General features: G+C 46.0%; 1 protein-coding gene across 2 annotated transcripts in view; it reads right to left on the bottom strand.

Annotated features, from left to right (window-relative positions):
• Positions 1–1,770: 1,770 nt before the first annotated feature.
• The window catches only part of srgap3 (SLIT-ROBO Rho GTPase activating protein 3), a 195,558-nt gene continuing 172,978 nt past the window's right edge, over positions 1,771–24,350 (bottom strand). For both annotated transcript variants that reach the window (XM_055647783.1, XM_055647785.1), the window contains 5 exons: positions 23,389–23,468; positions 21,111–21,291; positions 16,882–17,031; positions 15,024–15,351; positions 1,771–13,016 (listed from right to left, as the gene is read on the bottom strand). In XM_055647783.1, coding sequence (XP_055503758.1) covers positions 12,597–13,016; positions 15,024–15,351; positions 16,882–17,031; positions 21,111–21,291; positions 23,389–23,468 — 1,159 coding nt within the window. In that variant the 3' untranslated portion in view covers positions 1,771–12,596. The remainder of the gene's footprint in view (positions 13,017–15,023; positions 15,352–16,881; positions 17,032–21,110; positions 21,292–23,388; positions 23,469–24,350) is intronic.

Genomic DNA, 24,350 nt, shown 5'->3' with positions numbered 1-24,350 from the left:
CGTCAGAGACCAGAATAGAACTGCTGCACGGTTGTCATTCTTGGAACAGAGGTGGTAGTGAGTTCATGTCAAGTTCAAAACTGCAGGTGCTTGAAATTTAAAATTATAAAAATGCTGGAAATACTCAGCAAGTCAGCCCGCATCTGTGGGGAAATGGATATAGTCGAGGACTATCAAAACAGTTCTTATTGTGCATTTCCAGCATCAGAATGTCGGAACAGTTTTCATTTTAAAGTTCCGATTTTTTAATTTTAACAGATTGGAAGATGATTGCCTACCAAAGACTTGATCCATGAGAAGGTCGAGGGGGAGGTCTTTGACAAAGCAATCCACCCAAGACCTCAACGGTGGAACAGGCGGAGGATGATGGCTGACTTTAGTGGAGCGTCACAACGGCAGGGAAGGCGGATGAAGGCTGCAGCAGAAAAGGGTCACCGGTCGTCTTGGACTCCATGCCACTGGATCCTGACCCAGATCTGTCAAGGACCATGTGGTGGCTGTCTGTGCACCAGTCTCCCCACGTTAAACAAAGTCACGCACAGGCGTCCTCCATGAGAGGACAATCATACTCGTTTCGAGTGACCGCCGCCGATGATGATCAAAGATAGAAGAATATGAGGTTACGTAAGTTTTGCTTTAAGTATACATGCACGACATATGATACCAGCTGCGGTTGGATGGCCAATGGGAAACCCTTGCGAATGATTGGAACATGGATTGGAACAAGTGGCTTCATAATCTCCAGCATGGCACCAAAGTCATAGAGTAGGGAAACAAGCCCTTCTGCCCACTAAATCTGTGACAGCACCAAGATCAGCATCGGACCTAGGTCGTTGGAGCTGTGAGGCAGCAGCTCTACCAGTTGCACCACTGTACCCCCCCTCACCTCCTTAAAGTTCATTCAAAGTGCTAGAGAACATCAGATCTGTCCCCAGATGCTCTGTGACCCGCTACATTCCTTCAGCACTTTGTGTTTTGCTTGAGATTCCATCATCTGCAGTTTCTTGTGCACCCCTAAAGTTCAAGGCAGGAATTGGCTCTAGTAGCTTAATGAGAAAAGACCTGGAGGCTGCATGCAGCTTTTAAACTATCCAATTATCACACAGGCATTTGCAGCAACTGCTGTGGATAATACCGGTTTGTGATAGACTATTTGGCCGTGAAGAATCAATGTCTTAGGCTTCAATATTCTCTGTTTCCTTCAGTGTGCCAACAATATTCCAAAAATGGATGGAAAAGGTGGTAGTTGATCTTTTGTTAGGAGTGTTGTGTGGTAACAGTAGATGTTAAAGTATTATTGATCATTAATGTGTGTGGACATGGCTAATCCAGAAAGACTGGTACTTTTCATCATGGCACTTGAAAGTACAGGTACTTAGGAAGTAACCAATGTGACTAGAGCTGCAACATAAACACAGGGATTGTGTTTGTTAAATTAATTTTTTGAAAATTGTCAAAAAGGATTTGGTTTTACACATATTTTAAAGGCTTAGTTATACCTATCCCAATCTATTATGTTATGACGCAATCTACCCAGGTATGTGTGTGTACAGTGCTAGTCAATTTTATGGTGGTTTGGCTGAGGGATAAGAATTGACCAGGACATAACTCTTTTTGAAGATGTGTGTGATAGTGTTGTATTGGAATCTTTGAATAAACAGGTCTTATTCAGGCTTGAAGGATATATCTAGTGGAGTGCCTCAAAGATCAATTGTGGATTTATATATTAATGTCAGAAGGAATGGGTGAGGGGGGGGGGGGGGGGGGGGAATCACTGTTTGCTGATGACACAAAAATAGGTGGGAGGGCAAGAAGTGGTATTTGGACTCTGCAGCAGGAGTTAGAGAGGTGGGTGAAAACTTGGCAAATGGAGTTCACTGTAGGAAAGTGTGAGGTCATGCACTTTGGTAAGAGGATTAAAAAGCAGATTAATATCTAAATGGAGAGAGACTGCAAATGAATTAAGTACAGTGGGGCAGTAGTTTTTTGCAAGGGGTGAGATGTTTAGAAGAAGGGAAGAAGTATTACAAATGTGCAGAGCTTTGGTGACGGCACACATGGGGTATCGTTCAAGATTTTGGTTTGGAAATTGATATACTGACATTGGAGGCAGTCAAAAAGAGATTCACACAGTTAAGCTAATTCTGGGGATGAAAAGGTTGTCATGTCAAAAGTAGCCAAGGAAATTGAATTTATATTAATTGGAGTTTAGATGAATGAGAGGCAATCTTATTGAAACATAAGGGGATATGAGAAACTAGATGTGCAGAAGTTTCGACAAGTGCGAGAGGTTTGAATGAAGGGAAATAGTTACAAGTGGACGATCATTTAAACTTGAGGTGCATAGAATATGTTCTTGCAAAAGGTAGTGAATCTTTGCATTTTACTACTCCAGAGGGAGGTAGAGGCTATGCCACGAGAGGTGATACATTTTTTTAATGTGCAGAATTGAGGGATAGGCAGGTGGCAAAGAAGAGGAGATGAAATCTAGGACAGATCAGCCATGATCATATTGAATGGTGAGGCAGGCTTGATGGGCCAAGTGGCCTCTTGTTCCTGTTGTATTAGTGTGGATTCCTGCAAGTGAGATTCAAATTCAACCTTTGAACGAGGCACAAGTGTACTACCCAATGAGCCAAGGTTGAAACAGCTAATCTTACATAATCTTTAATCAAATCCAAGGTGCACACAAGACGTGATCCTGCAAACCAATTTCTTACATATTTTATACACAAACTATATTATCCTCGATCCAAGCCCTTCCTCATCTTCTTCCAACTTATATTGCAACAACACCTGCTTATTTGATAAAGCAGTTTTCAAAGTAAGAGCTGTGACCCTTAGATGAGTCATGGGGTAAGAACAGATAGGTCGCCACCTCCACTCCTTTCAATAAATGGTGGTGCTCCGACTGGGGAACTTGATTAATGGTTTACCCAGGGATAAAATGGTTTGGATAAAATGGGTCGCCTAAAAATAATTGGAAACCATAATTCTAAAGTATCAGATTACAAACTGTATCACTGCTGGGCTGTGGAAATAGATGGATATAGGAAACCAAATTCAAAGTTTTTTAGCTCAGCAGCTAGTTTTGATATTCTTCCTATCTTTTGACCCACACAGCTCCAAATTGTACGTTAAAAGGCATTTAGACAGGTACTTAAGGTTGGAAAGGTTTGGATACAAGCACAATGCAGGCAAATGGGATTGGCGCAGATAGGCATCGTGGATGAGATGACTGAAAGGACCTGTCTCTGCTGTACAGTTCTATGAATCCATTATGATCATAGCTGATGTTGGACATGTTGCACCCTGTTCATGTACCCAGCTTCTGTAAAGAAGCAGAGACACATGTAAAGATGGAGGGGCAGCAGTGATACTTAAGTGAGAAATTTAGAGATTCAGTCCAATTAGGAAGAGTTATCATTTTCCAGCTTTGTTAAACTGTAACATTGGTGAATGCACAGACTGCATTTATATCATAATTATGGATACATGAGCAACATAAGTTTATCTGTGATTGAAGACTCACATGGCACTGAAAGAGGGCATTCCATCCAATGTGCGGTGTCGGTTCTTTGTAAAAGCAATCCTAATTTCCATTCAAAGTTTCACTATTTCACCTCTTCAAGTATATGTATCCCGTTTGTAAGTACCCACTGAATCGGACTGTAGCACCCTTTCCAGATCATAGTAACTTGTTGCATAGAAAATAAATCTCATCTCCCGCTTGTTGCTCCTTCTGGGAATTATGTTAAATTTGGAGATCAAGTATTGGCAGCGGATAACAAGCATGTGCCATCAGTTTCATCTTCAGGCCAGCTCCCGCTGGAAGAGGAAACAAATACTCCATCTGGCGTCCTTAAAGTCCCGGGTTGATTTTTGCTTGATGTGTTAACATGAAATCAAAAGCAAGGCCAGTGTAAATACTTTGCATGCAACTGAGCTATCCACTTACGAATTGGCAAAGACAGGGAATGAGGGAATTGATGGAGATGTAAGACTGGGCAGCAAGGCATTCAGTAACTTTCAGGAGAATGAGAGACCCATCATACAAAGACTGGCTCACTAGAAGATTGTAATGTTTTTCCTTTCCGAGGGCAACTTCAAACATTCCTAGATTGGACATAACTTGTAGCATTCTCCCCACTTCAGTACCCCAGTCTCCCACTAGGTATGCACTTCATCTGGTTTTGAGACCAAAGTCTATGGAAAATTAATGGAGGTGGTCTAAACTTATGATTCAGAGAAGGAAATATTTGGAAGGGCCAGAAGGAAGTTACAAAGGTGTTGAGTGTAGGCGCTGTCCTGGTTCATTCATTGTCTTAGACAATAGACAATAGACAATAGGTGCAAGAGTAGGCCATTCAGCCCTTTGAGCCAGCACTGCCATTTAATGTGATCATGGCCATCTTCTGATTACTCAGTTGACTCAGAGAATTGGTCAAAAGATGCATACGGATGCCTCCACAAAGACTGTATCATTTTTCTACACTCAAAAAGAAAAGACTTTCAGTATATCTGACAGTGAATTTTATGCCCACACCAGGTGACTCACCAATCTTTCTTAGTGTTAATAATGTGCAGGCAAATGATTGATAGTGTGGAGGGAAGGATATGATTGCACAAGTTGACATGTGTTAGATTGTGGCCTGGTAAGGTCATGCACTCCGTCACCCACCAGTACAGCTACAGATTTCTTAGGCCATACGTCTTTGGCAGGGAAAAGGTTGAAACAAATGGCCAGACTGGGAATGTGAATGTGATGAACTTGGTGCTGAGAATGCTCGGTAAGTGGAGATTGTCTACTGCTAATTTGGTGGATTCTTTAGGAGTGTATCTTTAATGACTGGGGAACGAGAGGGGTGGGAAGTAGGCGAGGGTGTACTTGGGCAGGGGAATTATACTAGCATAAGGAGAGGCAAGGCTATGAGGGACGGGGACACTTCTGCAGAGATGTCTGAAGGAGAATAATGTTTGTTCCTTCCTGCCCTGCAGCTTCTGAGAAGATTGGTCCTCTCATTTTGAAGCTATGAAGTTCTTCATTCTGATGGTGTGATAGCTTGGAATGCCCAATAGACCTGCTGGCCACAGGCAGCTTTGAGTCAATATGTAGACCATGGGAACTCACTCTCCATGTGTTGGATCAGTGTGGGAAAGGAATAAGATTCATGATAAAACATTAATTACTCCCGTTTTCCCTTTGGCACCTTGATTTTGGTCGTGTCAGAGGCCAAGGTTGTCAATTAGCACTGTTGGAGTTGGGAAGGGATAGCAGAGAGGAATGAGTAAGCAAGTCTGTTTCACACAGTACAGAACAAGATTGACAACAAGACTTCTTTTATATATATATATATGTACATATATCTGTATAGCACATAATATGAACAATCATTGTGGGGAAAAAAGTGAACATCCATTCACAGTATCAAAATAAAATGTCATACGCCCAAAGGATACTTACAAAAATAATTAGAAACCAAAGGAGTTTAATTCAACACAGAAAGTGAGATTACTGTTAAACTCCACATACGTGGAGTAAAGTCACTCCATGAAGTTACTACATTATTTACTGTTAAGGATAACAAATTAGACATTTGCATTATAATTAAACATCAAGCTATTTAGCTATTGAGTGCAAAATCTCGGTGAGTGGATCAGGCTAATTCTATTTCATGTCAATTTGGAAAAAAATCTTGCTATATGTTTGACAGAATTTCCAGACTATCTGTGAAGATCTTGTACCAGAATGCAACAAGGCAGGAGGAGCTCAAAAGTAGCTGCCCCGTGAGAAGAAACGCTTGTTTGTGGAATATACTCCTTTGCTGGTAGTAACTCCTTTCCATTCCTTGCCATTGCCCCTGCCCCAGTCAGAGCTGAGGTTGGGGTAGAAGAGTGGGATATGATTCTGTTACTGGCAATAAAACAAATAAACTGGGAAAATGGTCCAGATAATTCCCCCGTGATAGTTTAATAATTGGATAAAAAGACAAAGTGCTGCTGTACCTCAGCGGATCTGGACAACATTTCCGGAGAACATGGATAGGCAACTTTTTAGGTAGATATCCTTCAGTCCCGATCCAAAATATTGCCTATCCATGTTCTCCAGAGATGCTGCATGACCTGTTGAGTTCCCCAGCACTTTGTGCTTTTTTTGTATGTCAGCATCTGCAATTCCTTGTGTCTACAATTTAATAATTCGATTAATTTCTTTTGTTTTTAATTGGTTTCCTTTAAATTGACTGAGTTACTGAAAAAAACACAAATCATTCATAGGGAAAGAAATTATGTTCTTACTCTCCCTGTCATAGATGACACTTGTCCAACAACTGCCTGAGTTGCTTTACAAGCCACCTAGCTGTATGAAACTGCTGTCACGACCACCATCTGAGGCAGCTAAGGCTATGCCAGGGATATCTGTCCTCCTGAGAATGTATTTAAAATATACAAATGTCAGCTACATTATATCCCTCACAGTCACATCGCTTGTAATTATTCATGATATGGAAGCAGATTTTATGGTTTGCAAAAGAAATGATCTGCCTGCAGCATCGAGGGCCACATGCATAGAACACGTCCAGATACTGACCACAGTTGATCTGCTTTTCGAAGTAATTTGAAATTGACAGATGGTTGTAGGATCTCAGCTCTATCATGAGGACACAAAGTCAACAATGTTTGTTTGCCTTGGAGTAGAGGAGGCTGTTTGCCTTGGAGTAGAGTGGTGAATCTCTGGAACTCTCTGCCACAGAGGGTAGTTGAGGCCAGTTCATTGGCTATATTTAAGAGGGAGTTAGATGTGGCCCTTGTGGCTAAGGGGATCAGGGGGTATGGAGAGAAGGCAGGTACGGGATACTGAGTTGGAAGATCAGCCATGATCATATTGAATGGCGGTGCAGGCTCGAAGGGCCGAATGGCCTACTCCTGCACCTAATTTCTATGTTTCTATGTTTCTGAGGGAATATTTGATAGACAAAATTGTAAGAGGAAGAACGGGGCATTTTTCCCCATAAAAGAGTCGTCAATAACACAAAGACGTGTTTAGAATGAGGAAGCAGGAGTTTAGTGGGCATCGAGGACTTTTTATTTTACCCAGAGGGTGATTGGAATCTGGAAGGCATTGCCTAAGATGGTAGTGGAGACAGAGACTCACAGAACATTTAACATGTACCAAGCCAAGCACTTAAACTGCCAAACTTTAGAAGGGCATGGACAAAATGCTGGTAAATTGGAATTAGTTTAGGTGGCAATTGATAGTGGGCACATACATGGTGGGTTGACGGGCCTGTTTCTATGCTATATGACACAGGAGAGTTCTTTGTGCTCGTGCCCATAATTCTCATCCATCCCCACAACCCTCCACTCTCCCTTTTCACCCAGTTCAGCAAACTAACTACATCCACAGTCCAAACACACATTGGATTCCAGACTCAGAGCAACAAGTTTCATTTAAAGGAACCAGTTTTGCCTTCATACCTTCTTTGACGATTGTTAAATCTATTTCTTGTTACTGATCCTCCCAATTTAGGAGACAAAAGCTGGTAACTTTAATGCCTACAAGACTAAGGGGGACCCGTTGGGGGGGGGCGGCGGCTGGGCCACGTAACTCGCAGCTCATGGCTGCGCGTTGAAAACTCTGCGCAGCTGGCCGCGAGGAGCAAAGGTATTGTGACGTCATCAGCTCGCTTCAGCAGTTAGATTTTAAAAAGATGTCAGATTGTAAAAAAAACTCGGAAAATAATTAATCAAATTTTCAGATGAGGGGATTTTCGAAATCACGAGGTAAATCTCTACCGGAATATGTAAAATTTTTACCGTTACCGTGTCGTGTTTTTGAGGAGATGTGAATCACATATGAAAAGACACACACACGCACACACACAAATCCAAGATCAGAGTTTTATAAGTTATATGATATGATGGCCATGTCAGCTGAGAGAGCAGTCTCTCTGAATTGGAAGGTTGTGGGCTCAATCCAACTCTGTGGCCTTATCAGTAGAGTCAAGGCTGCTCCTCCTGCACACCGCTGCACATGGTGGCACTATTCCAGTTGCAGTCCATATCCCAAAGGGAAACAGTGGATGGGTCAGGTAGAAAGAAGCTCAATGGAAAAATAAACCCGCTTCGTCCGTTCCAGTATATACCAGAACACAGCCCTGAGGCGTAGCCTGAGCGATCTGATGATTTGTTCATGCACTTCTTAAATGGAGCTTTTTATGTATGTTGCTGCATGTCAAGCTCATTGACATGTCCTGAGAAGTAATGGAAGATATTCACCTACAGGAAATGTGTCAGTGACAGGAAGGGCTTCTTTACAGGAAGACCACATTCTGTTTTAAACAGGTTTACCTGAATGTTCCCTTCTGTTCCCGTTGCCTATGGGAGAAATTCAGGTAAACGTGTATATAGCAAAAAATGGCTTTCCTGTCACAAACCCATTTCCTGCATTTTCCTCTAGCATTCTTTCCCCAGTTCAGCACTTGCTGAGAGGCTGTTCATGTTAAAGGTTTCCAGCTCTGAGGACAGGTCCTCGGTCCGAAACACAGTCTGTCTCTGTGCAGGGACACTGCCGGATTTGCCAACCTTTGCCTGTTTCTCTCTTGTTTCAGATTTCCAGAGGATTCTAATGTTGCAACTGGATCAAGTCACCCAATACAATCATTTAAAGTACCTGATGTGAATTTTGTGCTTATCAACTAGGATGGTTAGGGAACTGAAGACATTGGCACTTTTATAAGCCAACTGTTTTAAGCAAGCAGGTGGGGCCCATGCTACGCAGACATACAGCGGATCTCCAACTGTCCTCAGAGCAGCTTCAAATATTACAGCAATCTCTCTCACAGTCATCTAATGGTTCACTTGCTCACTTGCATCAATACGCTCTCTTTCTACATATCCACCCTTCAGGCTCTCTGGGAAAGCAAACAACAAATTGCTGAAGCCTCCAACAGTTTACTTTTTGCTCCAAATCTCAGTGTCTGCAGTCTCAGAATATGATTACTCATTGAGCACAGCTAAAGGCAGGTTTGCTCTTTCATAACCCTTCCTCCTGCCAAATTTCAGTTTCCACGGACCCAAGGAAACATTGGATCTAATGCATGGACAATCCTTACATCCCGTGGCCTTTAGAGATGGCAGTCCAGCTTGGATCAGGCCTGTGACCCTGCTACGTAGGGTAGAGCCCAGCTTACCCCTTATCTTGTACCAGCCAGACCAGTAACCTCTCCAGTGTAATGCCTGAACTGCTATCCCTGGCCACAAGGCTAGTCAAACCTGTAACCCTGCAGCCAGGCCTGGATTCCACCTAGCACAGACCAACCAGGCCACCGGGAAATCGGTTCATGGAAAAATAATGTGCTTTTTATTCTTATTCATTATGAAATGGGGTTTTAGGGTTGTCCTGGACTCTTGAGGATTGACTATTAAGACTCTGATGTCAGCAAACCTGGGACATGAAAAAAGTTTGTTCTTCCATAGTTTTTCAAGAAAGCTGCTGTGAGGTAGAATCATCAAAACTCCCGACATATCTGCAGCCAGTGTTAACAACCCTATGGGCAGCACATTTCTTTGACCTCCCTTACAATTCACAGGATTAAAGATAGTCAGGATGACCGTTTCCAGTTTGCCTTGCCTGCCCCATCTCTTTGTGCTCCATTAAAATTAAAATTAAATTCTTGCCGTAACAAAGCATATTGGATTAAAACCAATGCCCCTTCATGACTTACAATGTCATACTTCATCTGAAAACAACATGCAAACTGTCTCTGGATTTTGTATTAGACATCCAACTTACAAATGTACTACACACAGAGCACAGTGGTGCAAATATAGAACTGCTGTCTCATGGTTCCAGCGACCCAGATTTAAACCTTTGGTGCTGTCTGTATGGAGTTTGCATGTTTTCCCTGTAAACGTGTGTTTCCCCCCAAAATGTGCAGGTTGGTAGGTCAATTGACCTCTGTAAATTGCCCCTGCTGTGCAGGTGAGTGGTACAATTTGGGGGAGAGTTGTTGGGAATGTGTGGTGAATAAAATAGGATAAGCGTAAATGGGTGGTTGACGGACGGCACGGACTGGGACTGAAGGACCTGTTTCCCGACTGTATGAGTCTATGAGAATACAAGTTGCTATTGTACAGGTCTGTGTAGTGACATCATCATGTTTGGGATCGGCTTTGCCCAAGACAGATGTAGCCAAATCCATCACACAGACCAGACCTCCCACCATTGACTCCATCTACAATTCATGCTGCCTCAGGAAAGCAGCCAACATAACCAGACTTTTCCCACCCTGGTCATGTCATCTCCTCTCCTTATAAAAGCATGAAAGCGCATACCACCAGCTTCTTCCCCTGTTTTCAGGCTTCAAAACGTGAGCAAGAAAGAGCTCCAGCTCCTCCATCGAGGTTAGTGGCAGTGGTGTTGGGACTTTAGAAATTCCTCTTGACTTGTTTGCAAAGCAGAATAAACAACACTGGCCTTTCATGTTATATAGGCCATCATTTTAAACATCTTGACAGGACGCAGGGAGGCAAGGCAGTGAAGAAGGCTTTTGGCATGCTTGCCTTCATCGGTCAGTGCATTGAGTACAGGAATTAGAACATCATTGCTGTACAAGGCATAGTAAGACTGCACTAGGAGTACTGTAAGATGTCATTAAGCTGGAACGGGTGCAGAAAAAATTCATGAAAATATTGCTGGGACTGGAGCGCATGAGTCATAAGGAGAGGCTTGATGGGTTAGGTTTTGTTTTCACAGGAGTGCTGAAAGCTGAGGCCTGACCTAATAGAGGTATATAAAATCGTAAGGGATGTAGATAATGTGATTGGTCACAGTCTTTTCCCCAGGGTAGGGAAGTCAAAAACTAGAGGGCATACATTTAAGGTGAGAGGGGAACATTTTCAACAGGGAGAGTGGTGGGCGCTAGAAGCTGCCATGAATAGGAAAGGTTTAGAAGCATATGGACCAAATGTGGGCAAATTGGACTACCTTACATGCCGAAGGTCCTGTTTCCATGTTGTATGGTAGAGGTAGGTACATAACAACACCTAAAAGACATTTTCACAGAGAGGAGAGGACGACAAAATCTCAGTCCTGTTTGCCAAGAATGGGAAATGGGTAGCCCTGCCTAAATCTAGCTGCAGTGACCAGAAGAGGCTCATCTCCTTACATGGGTTATAATCTAATACATTGCAAACCTTAATGTTCTCCAAATGGTAAAGGTTATAACAACATCTAAAATACATTTGGACATGGATAGGAAGGATTTAGAGGCGTATGGAATAAATGCAAGCAAATGTGATGCTTAGGTAGACATCTTACTTGGCATGGACTAGTTGGGCTGAAGGGCCTGTCTCTGCTTTATTAATCAGGATGGCTTGTCAGTAGGTTGATGAACTTTCTCAACATGGCTTTGGGAACGGCATCAACACTTGACTAAGCACACACTAAATGCCAGGAGTCTGGTTCTGTCCCTGTCCTGTGCTGAGTTATTAGAGCTCCCAGCTACAAAGCTTGTATTGCTGTCTTCAACAAATGAAGAGGCAGAGAGTACAGAATGTCCGCAGAAACCTCCATCTCTCAGGACCTGTTTCTAGGTGAATCTTTTCTGATGTGTATGATGGTGTTAACCATGCAGCACCCATCAATCCTCAGAGAACTTCCCCCACCCCTTCCAAACCCTAATGTAAACTCAAAGAACCTTCATGACAATGTGATGTCAAAGGAGATGATGAATTATCACATTAATTATCACGCAGTGCCTTTGCCTGTTTCAGTGACACTATGTACATTGAGAACATTTTCTTACAAAAGGAATACTACATTGATTAAATGTTTCACAAAAAGTAGGATAAGTTAATCTACATATTTTAAACACACACTCTTTGCCTAAATTCCATATTATTGTTACGTTATGCCGCATTAAGTACAATTGCGATATTAATTAATTAAACTTGTAATACTGTGCTACAATATTTATATGTCATCGCCCACACCCTCCTCCCATCCCCACCTTGCCCACTACAAGCAGGTGGAGCAAAGCGCTTGCCATTGTCATCTATTTATAGCGTCGATACTGGGTGCCAGAGAGTTGATTTGTGGTGTAACCTCAACAGTTGGGTGTGGGTAAGGGAGGGCAGCTTGGGGGGGGGGGGGGGGGGGGGGAAGAAACTGAAGGACGAACTCCCACAGGTTCTCAGTCAGTGCTGAGATGATGCGTGCTTTGTTGCTTCACTCCCCTCTCATTCCGTCGTTGACTTCCCACAGCACGTGGTCCTTGTTCCTCCTTATATTGCTTGGGTTGCCAGCTCTCCAGAGCATGCTCAGTACGTGCAGGGAGAGGGCCGTTCTCTTAGGGGACCTGCTCTGTGAATTGCCAGTGGTTCCCAGAGAGGTCCGTTTCACCGGGTGCGATTGTGACTGCACATCCATCCCCGTCTAGTTGATTAAAAGGATTGGAACGGAAGTACGATGCGGGAAGGCTTCCTTCCATTGGTCAGGTGGTGCTTCAGGCTGGGAATGAGCCCGGCGTCCGGTGCTCTCACCGGAAGTAGGCCCGAGCTGTGCCCTCGGAGCGGAGCTCCGGAGGCGGTCGGGGTCACATGGTGCCGGATTTGTCAGTGCCGCTGTTGGGGAAGACCTTCTCGGTGGGGGTGACGGCTGGGCTGCCCACCCCCGAGCTGCTGCCGCTGCTGCTGGAGCGGTGCTGGATGACTGGCCGAACCGGTCTCACAGGCGGGGGCCTGAGTTGGGAGCCGGCCAGCCGTGCCGACAGGGCCGGCTTGAAGGTGGTCATCATCTCGCTGGAGGAGCTGGAGCTGCGCCGCATGGCAGCGTCGGGGTCGCGGATGACAATGGTGTGCAGCGGGCTGGCCGGCTCAGAATTGGCAGCACCAGTCTGCGGGCTCTTCATCTGCTCCAGGGTGTCCAGCACCACGTCTGGCGCCTGCTTGGCCGTGTTCTGGCGCTCCAGCTCACGCAACTCGTTCAGCGCCGTGCTCATGGTCTTCTCTATGTCCTGGTCAGAGAGAAAACAGGAACATTAGCCCCAGAACTAAAGCCACGATAACGTGCTGGCTCGAGTCATTGAATTATAGCAGACAGAAATGAGCCCTTCGGCCCAACTCATCCATGCCAGCCAAGGTGCTTGTCCACACTAAGTACCGTCTACAGTCTGAAGAAGGGTCTCGACCCGTAACACCACCCATCACTTCTCTCCAGAATTACTCCAGCATTTTGTGTTTGCCTGTCTACACTAATCCCATTTGCCTGTGTTTACCCACACCCCTTCAAACATTTCTTCTCGGTGTACCTGCTATTTAAATGTTGTATCCATTTCTACCAGTTCTTCTGCCAGCTCACATACCTACCACCGTCTGTGTGAAAAGTGCGTCCCTCAGGTCCCTTAAAAATATTTTCCCTTAAACCTGATGCTTTTAGTTTTAGGCTCTACGCCAGAAAATTGTCTTTGATCACCCACCCAGTATATGGTCCTCGTAATTTTATAAATCTAATAAGGTCACTCTTGCCTCTTTTGCTCAAGGAAAATCACTCTGTGCTTATCTGGTCTCTCTTCATTGCTCAAGCCCTCAAGTCTAGAGAACATCATAGAACATCCTGCAACGGAAAACAAGACCTTCGGCCAACGTGCCCACACCTACCAACATGCCCCATCCACACTAAGTCCCATATGCCTGAGTTTGTTCCATATCCCTCTAAACCAATCCTATCCATGTATCTGTCCAAATTTATTTTAAACATAGAGATAGTACCTGCCTCAACTACCTCCTCCGGCAGCTCATTCCATACACCTACAACTCTTAGTTGCCCCTCAGGTTCTCATTAAATCATTGCCCCCTCACCTCAAGTTCCTCAAAGATTGATAAGGTCCCACATAGGAGATTAGTGGTCAAAATTAGGGCACATTGTATTGGAGGTAAAGTGCTAACATGAATAGAGAAGTGGTTGGCAGACAGGAAACATGAGTAGGGATTAACGGGTCCCTTTCAGGCAGGCAGTGACTAGTGGGGTACCGCAAGGCTCGGTGCTGGGACCGCAGCTATTTACAAATACATCAATGATTTGGATGAAGAGATTCAAAGTAACATTAGCAAATTTGCAGATGACACAAAGCTGGGTGGCAGTGTGAACTGTGAGGAGGATGCTATGAGAATGCAGGGTGACTTGGACAGGTTGAGGGAGTGGGCAGATGCATAGCAGATGAAGTTTAATGCAGATAAATGTGAGGTTATCCACTTTGGTAGCAAAAACAGGAAGGCAGATTACTATCTAAATGGCATCAAGTTGGGAAAGGGGGAAGTACAACGGTATCTGGGGGCCCTTGTACATCAGTCTATGAAAGTAAGCATGCAGGTACAGCAGGCAGTGAAGAAAGCGAATGGCATGTTGGCCTTTATAACAAGAGGAATCGAATGTAGGAGCAAAGAGGTCCTTCTGCAGTTGTACAGAACCCTAGTGAGACCACACCTGGAGTATTGTGTGCAGTTGTGGTCCCCTAATTTGAGAAAGGACATTCTTGCTATTGAGGGAGTGCAGCGTAGGTTTACAAGGTTAATTCCCGGGATGGCGGAACTGTCATATGCTGAGAGAATGGAGCTTGTACACTCTGGAGTTTAGAAGGATGAGAGGTTATCTCATTGAAACATATCAGATTGTTAAGGGTTTGGACACGCTAGAGGCAGGAAACGTGTTCCCGATGTTGGGAGAGTCCAGAACCAGGGGCCACAGTTTAAGAATAAGGAGTAAGCCATTTAGAACGGAGACGAGGAGACGAGTCTATTATCTATTGTCTATTGCATTTGTCAAGAGGAGTGGCCAAGGGCTTCGACAATGTGCAGTGGCTCTTCCTAGTCCTCACATCCATTGTCTGTGGACCCGGAGTGGGAACACTAACAGGTCGGAGAAGACTTTGAGCCGCAGAGCCGTGGTGTTGCCCCAGCTCATCCCTGAGGCAACCGCCTGCCTTGCCCCTTTGCAATGCCTCCCTCATCTACCATCCCCTTACCTCGGCCAGTGCCTCCGCCTCCAGGGCCTTGTGATCGCCGAGACTGCTGTGGCGGGTGGAGAGAGAGGTCTGCCGCATAGGAAGACCCTCTCCCAGATTCTTCCGATCGGGATAGTTGATGCTTCCGGCGCTGCCGAAGGCGGCCAGCCGCCTCTTCTCTGGGCTCTCCATCCGGCTCCGGTTGACGGAGATCTTGTGGGGGCTGCTGGGGCAGGCGGCAGCCCGTGGTGGGGTGTCAATGGCCGGTCCAGACCCCCTGACTGGGCTGTGTGCATCGCCACCGCTCCGACGGCGCTGGATGGCGGCACCGTCCGACCTTAGTCGCACCCTGAAACAGAAAGGCAGGCATTGGTATCATTCAGATCATTGTCTCCAGGGTCACAGACAATGGAGGACAATTGAAGTGTGTTTGTCATCAGAGATGAAGCAATGTTGGGGCACAACCGCCAACTGCAGTGACGTCCATTGAAGGCTTGGTCAGGACACTGCTTTTGTTCAAAATGGTGCCGACAGCACAGCGAGTAGAGCTGCTGCCGCACTGCAGAGACCCGGGTTTGATCCTAACCTCAGCTGCTTTCTATGTGAAGTTCTCCCTGTGACCAAGTGGCTTTCCCACAGTTTCTCTGGTTTTCTCACACGTGCGGGCAGGTTGGTTAATTGGATGTTGTTAGTTGTCCCAAGGGTGTAGATGAGTGGTAGAATCTGGGGTGAAATTGATGGGAATGTGGGGAGAATAGGTTGCAGAGAAAATTTGTGGGGGAATGGATTGTTCTGTGAGCCGGCATAAACTCGATGGGCTGAATGGCCTATGTCATAAGAAAATATGGATTTAAAAAAAAAAAAAGAATTATACAGCATAGAATCAGGCCCTTCGGCACACCAGGTACATACTGACCATCAAGCACAAATCCCATACTAATCCCATTTACTCTCCAAATGTTACCATCAACGTCTCCCAGCTTCTGCCACTCACCTATCTACCAGGGGCAATGTACAGAGCCTAATTAATCTACCAACCCACTTGATTTTGGGATGTGGGAGAGAACAGGAGCAACCGGAGGAAGCCCACGTGATCACAGCGAGAATTTGCAAACTCCACACTGGCACTGCCCGGTGTCAGGATCGAATCCTAAGATAGCTCTTTGGACTAACGGAATCAAGGGATATGGGGAGAAGCGGGAATGGGCTACTAATTTTGGATGATCAGCCATGATCATATTGAATGGCGGTGCCGGCTCGAAGGGCTAAATGACCTACTTCTGCACCTGTATTCTATGTTTCTGTTTCTAACTCAGGTTTCTGGAGGTGTCAAGCAGTGGCTCTACCTGCACCATTGTGCTGGCTTTACAATAATCTGAGCGGGCAAGGAAGTCTTGGTTTCATGTCTCAGTTTCGTGTCCTCCCAAGTGAAGGGTGACTAATCTTCCAACTGAGGTGGGAGATTATCAGGACGACCACTGATATTAAACTTGTTTGGGATGGGGAGGGGGGCGAGGCCAATGCAATGTGAGAGACTATCCCCACCTCTCCCATATACCTGATGCACCCAGAGCCCCAGGAAGTACAGCTTACTACTAGTTAGTTAAACGATATGAATGACTTTTTAAATCAAACCCTTCCCCTATTCCAAACAGAGCTTCAATGACTGACTGTCTAGTAAAGAACTGCAAATGCTGCTTTAAATCGAAGGTAGACACAAAATGCTGGAGTAACTCAGCATCCCTGGAGAGCATCTCTGGAGAGAAGGAATAGGCGACGTTTCGGGTCGAGACCCTTCTTCAAACTTCTCAATCCGAAACGCAGCCTCCGAGAGCCCACAACTGAATGGACATTGTGGGCGGAGAAAGGATGGCCATACCTGCCCAGGACGCCTCCGAAGGAAAACTCTGGCAAGTTGTCTGATGGGGACTGGAGATCGTTCTTCGACGAGGCCTTATCATCCAGGAGCGGCCCACTGCTGGCCTCACTGTCCGCTTTCTGGCTGAGGCTGTCTGAGAAAGCATCGTCCCTGAGGGAAGAACCAAGAGACAAGAGTTGAATTGTCTATGTACCTGAACTGGAACCAGAGGTTAATATTCCTCCATTTAAAAACTCACATATATAAAGCAGCTTTGTAGCATTATAGTCTGGGAAATGTATCCGCTTACTGATTCACTGATTACCAGATCATCTGTTTCAGTGATGCTGGGTGAAGTGAGAACCCTGGCTAAGAGAAGGAGAGGCAAAGCAGCTAAATGATAGAGGTGGGGGTAAAAGAGGATGGTGTGTTGCTTTATTGATTAAAGAGAATGTCACGGCAGTAATCTGAGATGACATCGTTCGTCCAGTGTGTCTGTATGGGTGGAGCTGAGACATAAAAAGGCGATGATCACCTTTTGTGGAGTATACTGCAGGCCCCCAAAAAGTCAATGTGAATTAGATGAGCAAATATGCCAGGAGATTGCAGGCAGCTACAGAACTAATAACGTTGTCATAGTATGGGATTTTAACTTTCCTAGTATCGAATGGGACTGTCATATTTTCACAGGATTAGACAAGGTTGATTTTATCAAATGTGTTCAAGAAAGTTTCCTTGGACAATATGTAGAGGGCTTTACACGGGAGAGGGCAAAGTTTGATCTACGCTTAGAAAATTGGGAAGGGAAAGAGACTGAAGTGTCAGTGAGTGAGCCCTTTGGGACCAGCGACCACTGTTCTATTAACTTTAAATTGGTTATGGAGAAAGGCAGACAGTCCCACAAGTTAAAATTCTGAAGTGAGGCAAGGCCAACATTGATGGTATTAGTCAGGAATTCGCTTGAGTTGATTGGAATAGATTGTTTGGGGGCAATGGAACGTCTGGAAAGCGGGATGGTATTAAAAGTGTGATCAGCAAGGGTTTGAGGCATGCACATCCCTGTTAGAGTGAAGGGAATGGCAGGTGGCAGTTAGGAACCATGGACTAAAGAGAAGTTGAGGCTCTGGTCAGGAAAAAGAAGGGGGCATGGGACAGGTATAGACAGCTAGGTTCAAGTGTATCCCTGGAGGAGTTCTGGGAACTGAGGAGCAAACTTAAAAAAGGAAATCAGGAGGGCAAACGGGACTGGAGATAGCTCTGGCAGATAATATTATGGAAAATCCAGAGATTTTATGTACATTAAGGGAAAGAGCGTAACTAAAGAGAGAATAGGGCCCCTCAGAAGCCCAATTGGTCATCTTTGTGTGGAGCCAGAGGAGATGGGCAAGGTCCTCAATGCGTATTTCTCCTCAGTTTCTATCATGAAGAAAGACATGAAGATTGGGGATATGGTGACAGTTAATTGAAATGTCTTGAGGACAGTCCGTAATATGGTCGAGGAAGTGTATTACGGTCGGACGTCTTAAAGCGTATGAAGGTAGATAAATCTCCTGGGCCTGATCAGATATATCCGAGGATACTGTGGGAAGAAATTTCAGTCGCCCTGGCTAAAATGTATAATTAGACACAGTGAAGTGAGAAAAGGCAATGTTGAATAAAGAAGGGCTGTAAGGAAAGCCTGGGGACTTCAGACCAGTGAGCCTAACGTCTGTGGTAGGTAAATTACTGGAGAGTATTCTGAGGGATAAGATATATATGGATTTGTATACACAGGGACTGTTGACGGATATTCAGCGTGGTTTTGTGCGAGGGACATCGTGTCTCACGAATCTGATTGAGTTTTTTGAAGAAGTGACCAGAAAGATTGACCAGGGCAAAACCGTAAACGCTGTCTATATGGACTTAATTTGAGGAAGGACATTCTTGCTATTGAGGGAGTGCAGCGTAGGTTTACAAGGTTAATTCCCGGAATGGCGGGACTGTCATATGCTGAGAGAATGGAGCAGCTGGGCTTGTACACTCTGTAGTTTAGAAGGATGAGGGGGATCTCATTGAAACATACAAGATTGTTAAGGGTTTGGACACACTAGAGGCAGGAAACATGTTCCCGATGTTGGGGGAGTCCAGAACCAGGGGCCACAGTTTAAGAATAAGAAGTAAGCCATTTAGAACGGAGACGAGGAGACACTTTTTCACACAGAGAGTGGTGAGTCTGTGGAATTCTCTGCCTCAGAGGGCAGTGGAGGCAGGTTCTCTGGATGCTTTCAAGAGAGAGCTAGGTAGGGCTCTTAAAAATAGTGGAGTCAGAGGATATGAGGAGTAGGCAGGAAAGGGGTACTGATTGGGGATGATCAGCCATGATCACATTGAATGGTGGTGCTGCTCGAGGGGCCGAATGGCCTCCTCCTGCACCTATTGTCTATTGTCTATTCACTTAATCAAAGCATTTGGTAAGTTTGGAGTTCGTCAGTCAGGGTATAGAAGTTGGGATGTTATGTTACAATTGTACAAGACATCCGTGAGGTCACATTTGGAGTATTGTGTTGAGTTTGCGTCACCTTGCTATAGGAAGGATGTTGTTAAGCTGGAAAGAGTGCCAGGAAGATTTACGAGGATGTTGCCAGGACGAGCGTTTGAGCTATAGGGGGAGGTTGGGCAGGCGAGGACTTAAGAGGGGTGATCTTATAGAGATGTATAAGATCATGAGGGGAATAGATAGGGTAAATGCACAGAGCCTTTTACCTACAATTCAGGAATCAGGGGACATGGGTTTAAGGTGAAGGGGAAAGATTTAATAGCAACCTGAAGGGTAACTTTTTTCAACAGAGGGTGACGGGTATATGGAATGAGCTGCTGGAGGAGGTAATTGAGGCAGGTACTGTAACAAAATTTAAAAGGCATTTATACAGATATTTAGATAGGAAAAGTTTAGAGGGACACGGGCTAAACACGGGCAGCTGGGACTGAAGCCTCTTGGTCGGCATGGGAAAGTTGGGCCAAAGGGCCTGTTTCCATGCTGTATGCTCTATGCTATGACTCTATAACTATCAGCCAAGGTGGCTCTATATTCTGAATGCTGGTTACAGGTTCACCCCTGATTTTCCCGCATCCTTGTTTGCAGAACCTTGCCCGATTATCAGTTTTGTGGGACTAACAGAGGTCATGGCCTCCGAGAGGAGTCCAACGGTATTGGTACTGTCCGCCTAAGCCACCGGGGAGCTGAGATACCGGCCCGCAAAGTCGGCCTCGGATGTTGGTTACGGGAAGGGAGAGTTCAGAGTCCAGTTTACCGGTCCATAGTTCCAGAGCCCCAGCCACAGGGGGACAAATTCAACCCGCTGATTGGAAGTCCGTCCGCAGCAGTCCTGATGAGGTCGAGAGCAGCCACCTCACCCAGTCTAGGTTCCACATTTTCGGGGTGGGGACTTTGAGGGGGATTTTAAATGCTCTCGTCCAGATTAAAGGAGGCGCTGGATCATCAGTTGCTGGAAAATTGGTGGAGGGCCTGTACTTTTCTCTTTGCAGTACCTGTTGTATTTGTGTATGGCTTGATTATACACATGTATGGTATGATTTGACTGGATAGCTCACAAATCAGGCTGTTCACTGTATATCAGTACACATGACAATAATACACCAAACAAGAGGACATAGTCACGAGATTAGAGGCGGGTGTGTGGGAGCAACTTTTCACAGAGTGTGGTGAATCTGGAATTCTCCCCCCAGGAGTCCTGTGGAAGTCAGATTGTTGGAATTATTGAAAGGGAGGTCAATAAATATTGGAAAGATCAGGAAATGGAAGATCAAAGGGAATTGGCACATTTCCTGAGGCCTGGGGCAGATCAGCCATGATCATACTGAATAACAGGGTAGTCGAAGAGCTGTAGCCTCAACCTGTTATTTCGCTGTGTATTTTCCTTGTGATCAGGTGTCAGAAGGCAGGAGAATGGAGTTAGCAGGGAGAGATAGATCAGCCATGACTGAATGGCGGTGTAGACTTGATGGGCTGAATGGCCTGTTCCTTATGACCATATGATCTCTTGGCCTAGGAGGCTCTCCTGTGGTGATCCTACCAGTCAGAAGGTGGCAGGGCTGAGAAGTATCCATGAAGGACATGAATCCTTATTGCTCAGGTGAAGTTCTGCGTGCAGATCTTTTTAAGATCAAGTTCCTTCTCCCGTTTTGCTGGTTGTGCAGCGAGGGATGTCCACCTCGAGGAGACCGCTCTTGCCCCGGGGAGAGACACTCACATGTCCTGCACCACAATGTACTGATGTGGAATCAGACCGTCCAGCCCGTTGTGCCTCCCCTCCCACCAGTCCTCCGAGGCTCGGTGGTACAGCAGCAGAGAGGCTCCTTTCTTGAACGACAGCTCCCGTGGTGTCCGGCCAACGTAATCGAACTTGGCGATAGCTTCAATCTGCTCTATCTCTACAGAGGTTAGAGACAGTATATGTTAAACATTATACTTTTAGAAGTTTAGTTCAGTTTAGAGATATAGCGCGGAAACAGGACCTTCAGCCCATTGAGTCAACGCTGACCAGTGCTCCCCACATACTAACACTCATCCTACACACACTAGGGGCAATTTACAACTTTACCAAGCCAATTAACCTATAAACTTGTACGTCTTTGGAATGTGGGAGGAAACTGTCTAATCCTGTGAGAATTCACGTGACATTTCATGGCACTGATTTAACTTCATAATAAATCTGTGCTTTAGAATCCTTTATGGAACAAAGAGTAGAATGTTCTCTGCATCACATGCAGATACCTCAAAGGCACAACACTGTGGAGGCTGGAATACCAAAGCACAGCTGGAGAGCCTGGGAGGGATGAGCAGATCTAGCTGCGCAGGTGAAATGTACAACAAATGCAAAAGCTTCATTTACCTGTTAGCTCTGATGAAAGGACAGCACTCTGAAAGACTAACTGTGCGAGTTCATTCAAGTGCTCTCCCGAGTTTAAAAAGAAATCAAACTCGTGGTAAGCACGTAGAATGAACGTAGCGGGTACGTCGGAGCTCGGGGACGTCTCTTAGTGGCTCGTAAAGCTAACGGCAGGTACTCGGGAAGACTCGCTAACGGCAGGTAAGCTCGGGAAGAATCGTGAAGATTTTTCAACATGTTGAAAATTGTCCACAAGAACCCCAAGTACTTACGAGCGGCCATTACCGTAAATCTCTGAGTTTGAATCAGGGCAAACTCGAGGAGAACTCTTGAATGAACTCGTGCAGTGGGACAGGGCTTTAAGACTCTACAGCAGGAACATCACACTACAGGAGCAGCACAGAATGCTGAAGGTGCAGTGTGTCAGACAGCTCACTAGAGGGAAGCACACACCAGCCACCTTGAAAGAAAGAATGGCTTGTGGAGATAGAATCACCCAGCACAGGAATAGGCCCTTTGGCCCACTGAGTGTGTAACACTGAGCGAGTGTGTGTGGGACAGTGTGTAACACTGGGAGAGTGTATGTGGGACAGTGTGTAACTAGGGATGCCAACTTTCTCACTCCCAAATAAGGGACCAAAGGTCAAAATACAGGACAAATTTCCGACGGCAATTTGTTGACCGACTCGGCCGTGGCTGGGCGAATGATGAGTTGGCCCGGGTGCTGGACTGCGCACAAAGCCCAGCCGTTGGGCCAGCTGAGGAATTTTGGCCCGCAAAGTCTGGCACCCCATCCAACTCATGAACCGATGATCAGCCATGAGAAGGAGGGGTGGTGGTGTCAGCGGTAAGCGAAGGTCCAAAGGTCGGACAGCTGGTTGGACTCCCGACCGACAGGGCCATGGACGAGGCGCTGCAGCTGCATTCCATGGGCTGCACTACGTTGGGACGGGTGAGGCGGGGCCGGTCGCGGCGCTCCGACCCGACAGTCCCCTCAACCCAAGTAGTAGCTGTCAAATACGGGACAAGGGCAGTCACATACGGGACCAACCAATTTAGCCCAAAATGGGGGATGACCCGGCTAATACGGGACAGTTGGCAACCCTATGTGTAACCCTGGGAGAGTGTATGAGGGGCAGTATGTAACACTGGGAGAGTGAATGTGAGACAGTGTGTTACACTGGGAGAGTGAATGTGAGACAGTGTGTTACCCTGGGAGAGTGTGTGTGTGGGACACTGTAACACTGGGAGAGTATGTGGGAGGCTGTGTGGGTTGGTGTGTAACACTGGGCAGATTTGGGATGGTGTGTAACTTTGGGAGGTGATGATGTGTAACTTTGGGAGGCTGAAACACTGGTTTGAGCGCCAGAATTCAAGGCAATATTGAGATTGTCACATTTTTGAGAAGCCGGTGATTGTAACATCTACTCTCCCATCCAGGGTGTGGATATGAAGTCTACAACCCAGGACATGTTGGATGGGCTGCGGGAAATGTCCCTGCAATCAGCCAGGCTGCTATGCAGTGCTGCCAGTTGTGTGTCTGCTCAGAGTTGACTCTGGGGAGGGAGGTACAGCTGCATCCCACCTCCTCCTGTCAGCGTCCATGCCGCTGTTCATGGAGTGGTGGTCCTTGACTTACCGTCATCGCTGGTGTGGGGCTCGGTGCTGTTGTCGTGGTCCACTTCGTCAATGGCCCCCGGCTCACTGTGGGGACTGTCACTGCAACAGAGGTAGAGGGGGTCAGCCGGGCTTCCTCTGCATGCACTGAGTCTCATTGAGGATTAGACATGCAGCCTGTCTGAGCATTCCCACCCGGAGTTGCCAACCGAGGCACCGCTGTTCCAGGGATCAGAGGGAAACCACATCTCGGGGAGGGAGGTGTTACCATCAAACGGAGTGAGCTCCTTTCCCAGGGAATGGGAGTGTGACTGATGAGTCGAAGGCCAGGATGATGGTGTTACCCGTTTAGACTTTTGACTTTAGAGATTTTGCCTGGCAGACATTGACGCAGAGACAACAACCTGGCTGCTCAACACTCGGCTTGAGATCTAACTATTCCTTTAAATTATTTGTCATTCGCAAGAAGAAGAAGAAGAAGAAGAAGAAGAAGAGATGCAGTGCGGAAACAGGCTCTTCAACCTATAGAGTCCACACCGAGCAGCAATCACCCCGTACACTAGCACTATCCGACACACTAGGGGCAATTTAAATTTTTTTATCAAGGCCAATTAACCTATAAACCTGTACGTCTTTGGAGCGTGGGAGGAAACTGGAGCACCACGCAGTCACAGGGAAAACAGACAGCACCCATAGTCATAATCGTATCCGGGTCTCTGGCTCTGCAAGGCAGCAACTGTACCGCTGCACCACTTTGCCGCCTTACAATTGTGTGACAGGGTGTGTTTTTTTCCCAATCACGTGAGGTGGGGGATTATCTCTCCAATTGTGTGACAGGGTGAGGTTTGTGTCTTGAGTTCTGTATTCGCTGAGCTCCAGCTTTCATAATTCTCACCCGATGTTGTGCTCACAGCTGAGGATTGTCCTCACAGTGAGGACTCTGCACCGGAGAGGAGGTGACACAACAGGCCGGCCCCCATGCAG

This window comes from Leucoraja erinacea, chromosome 16 (genome assembly GCF_028641065.1).
Source record: "Leucoraja erinacea ecotype New England chromosome 16, Leri_hhj_1, whole genome shotgun sequence".
NCBI lineage: Eukaryota > Metazoa > Chordata > Chondrichthyes > Rajiformes > Rajidae > Leucoraja > Leucoraja erinaceus.
This window is presented reverse-complemented; position numbering and strand designations above follow the sequence as displayed.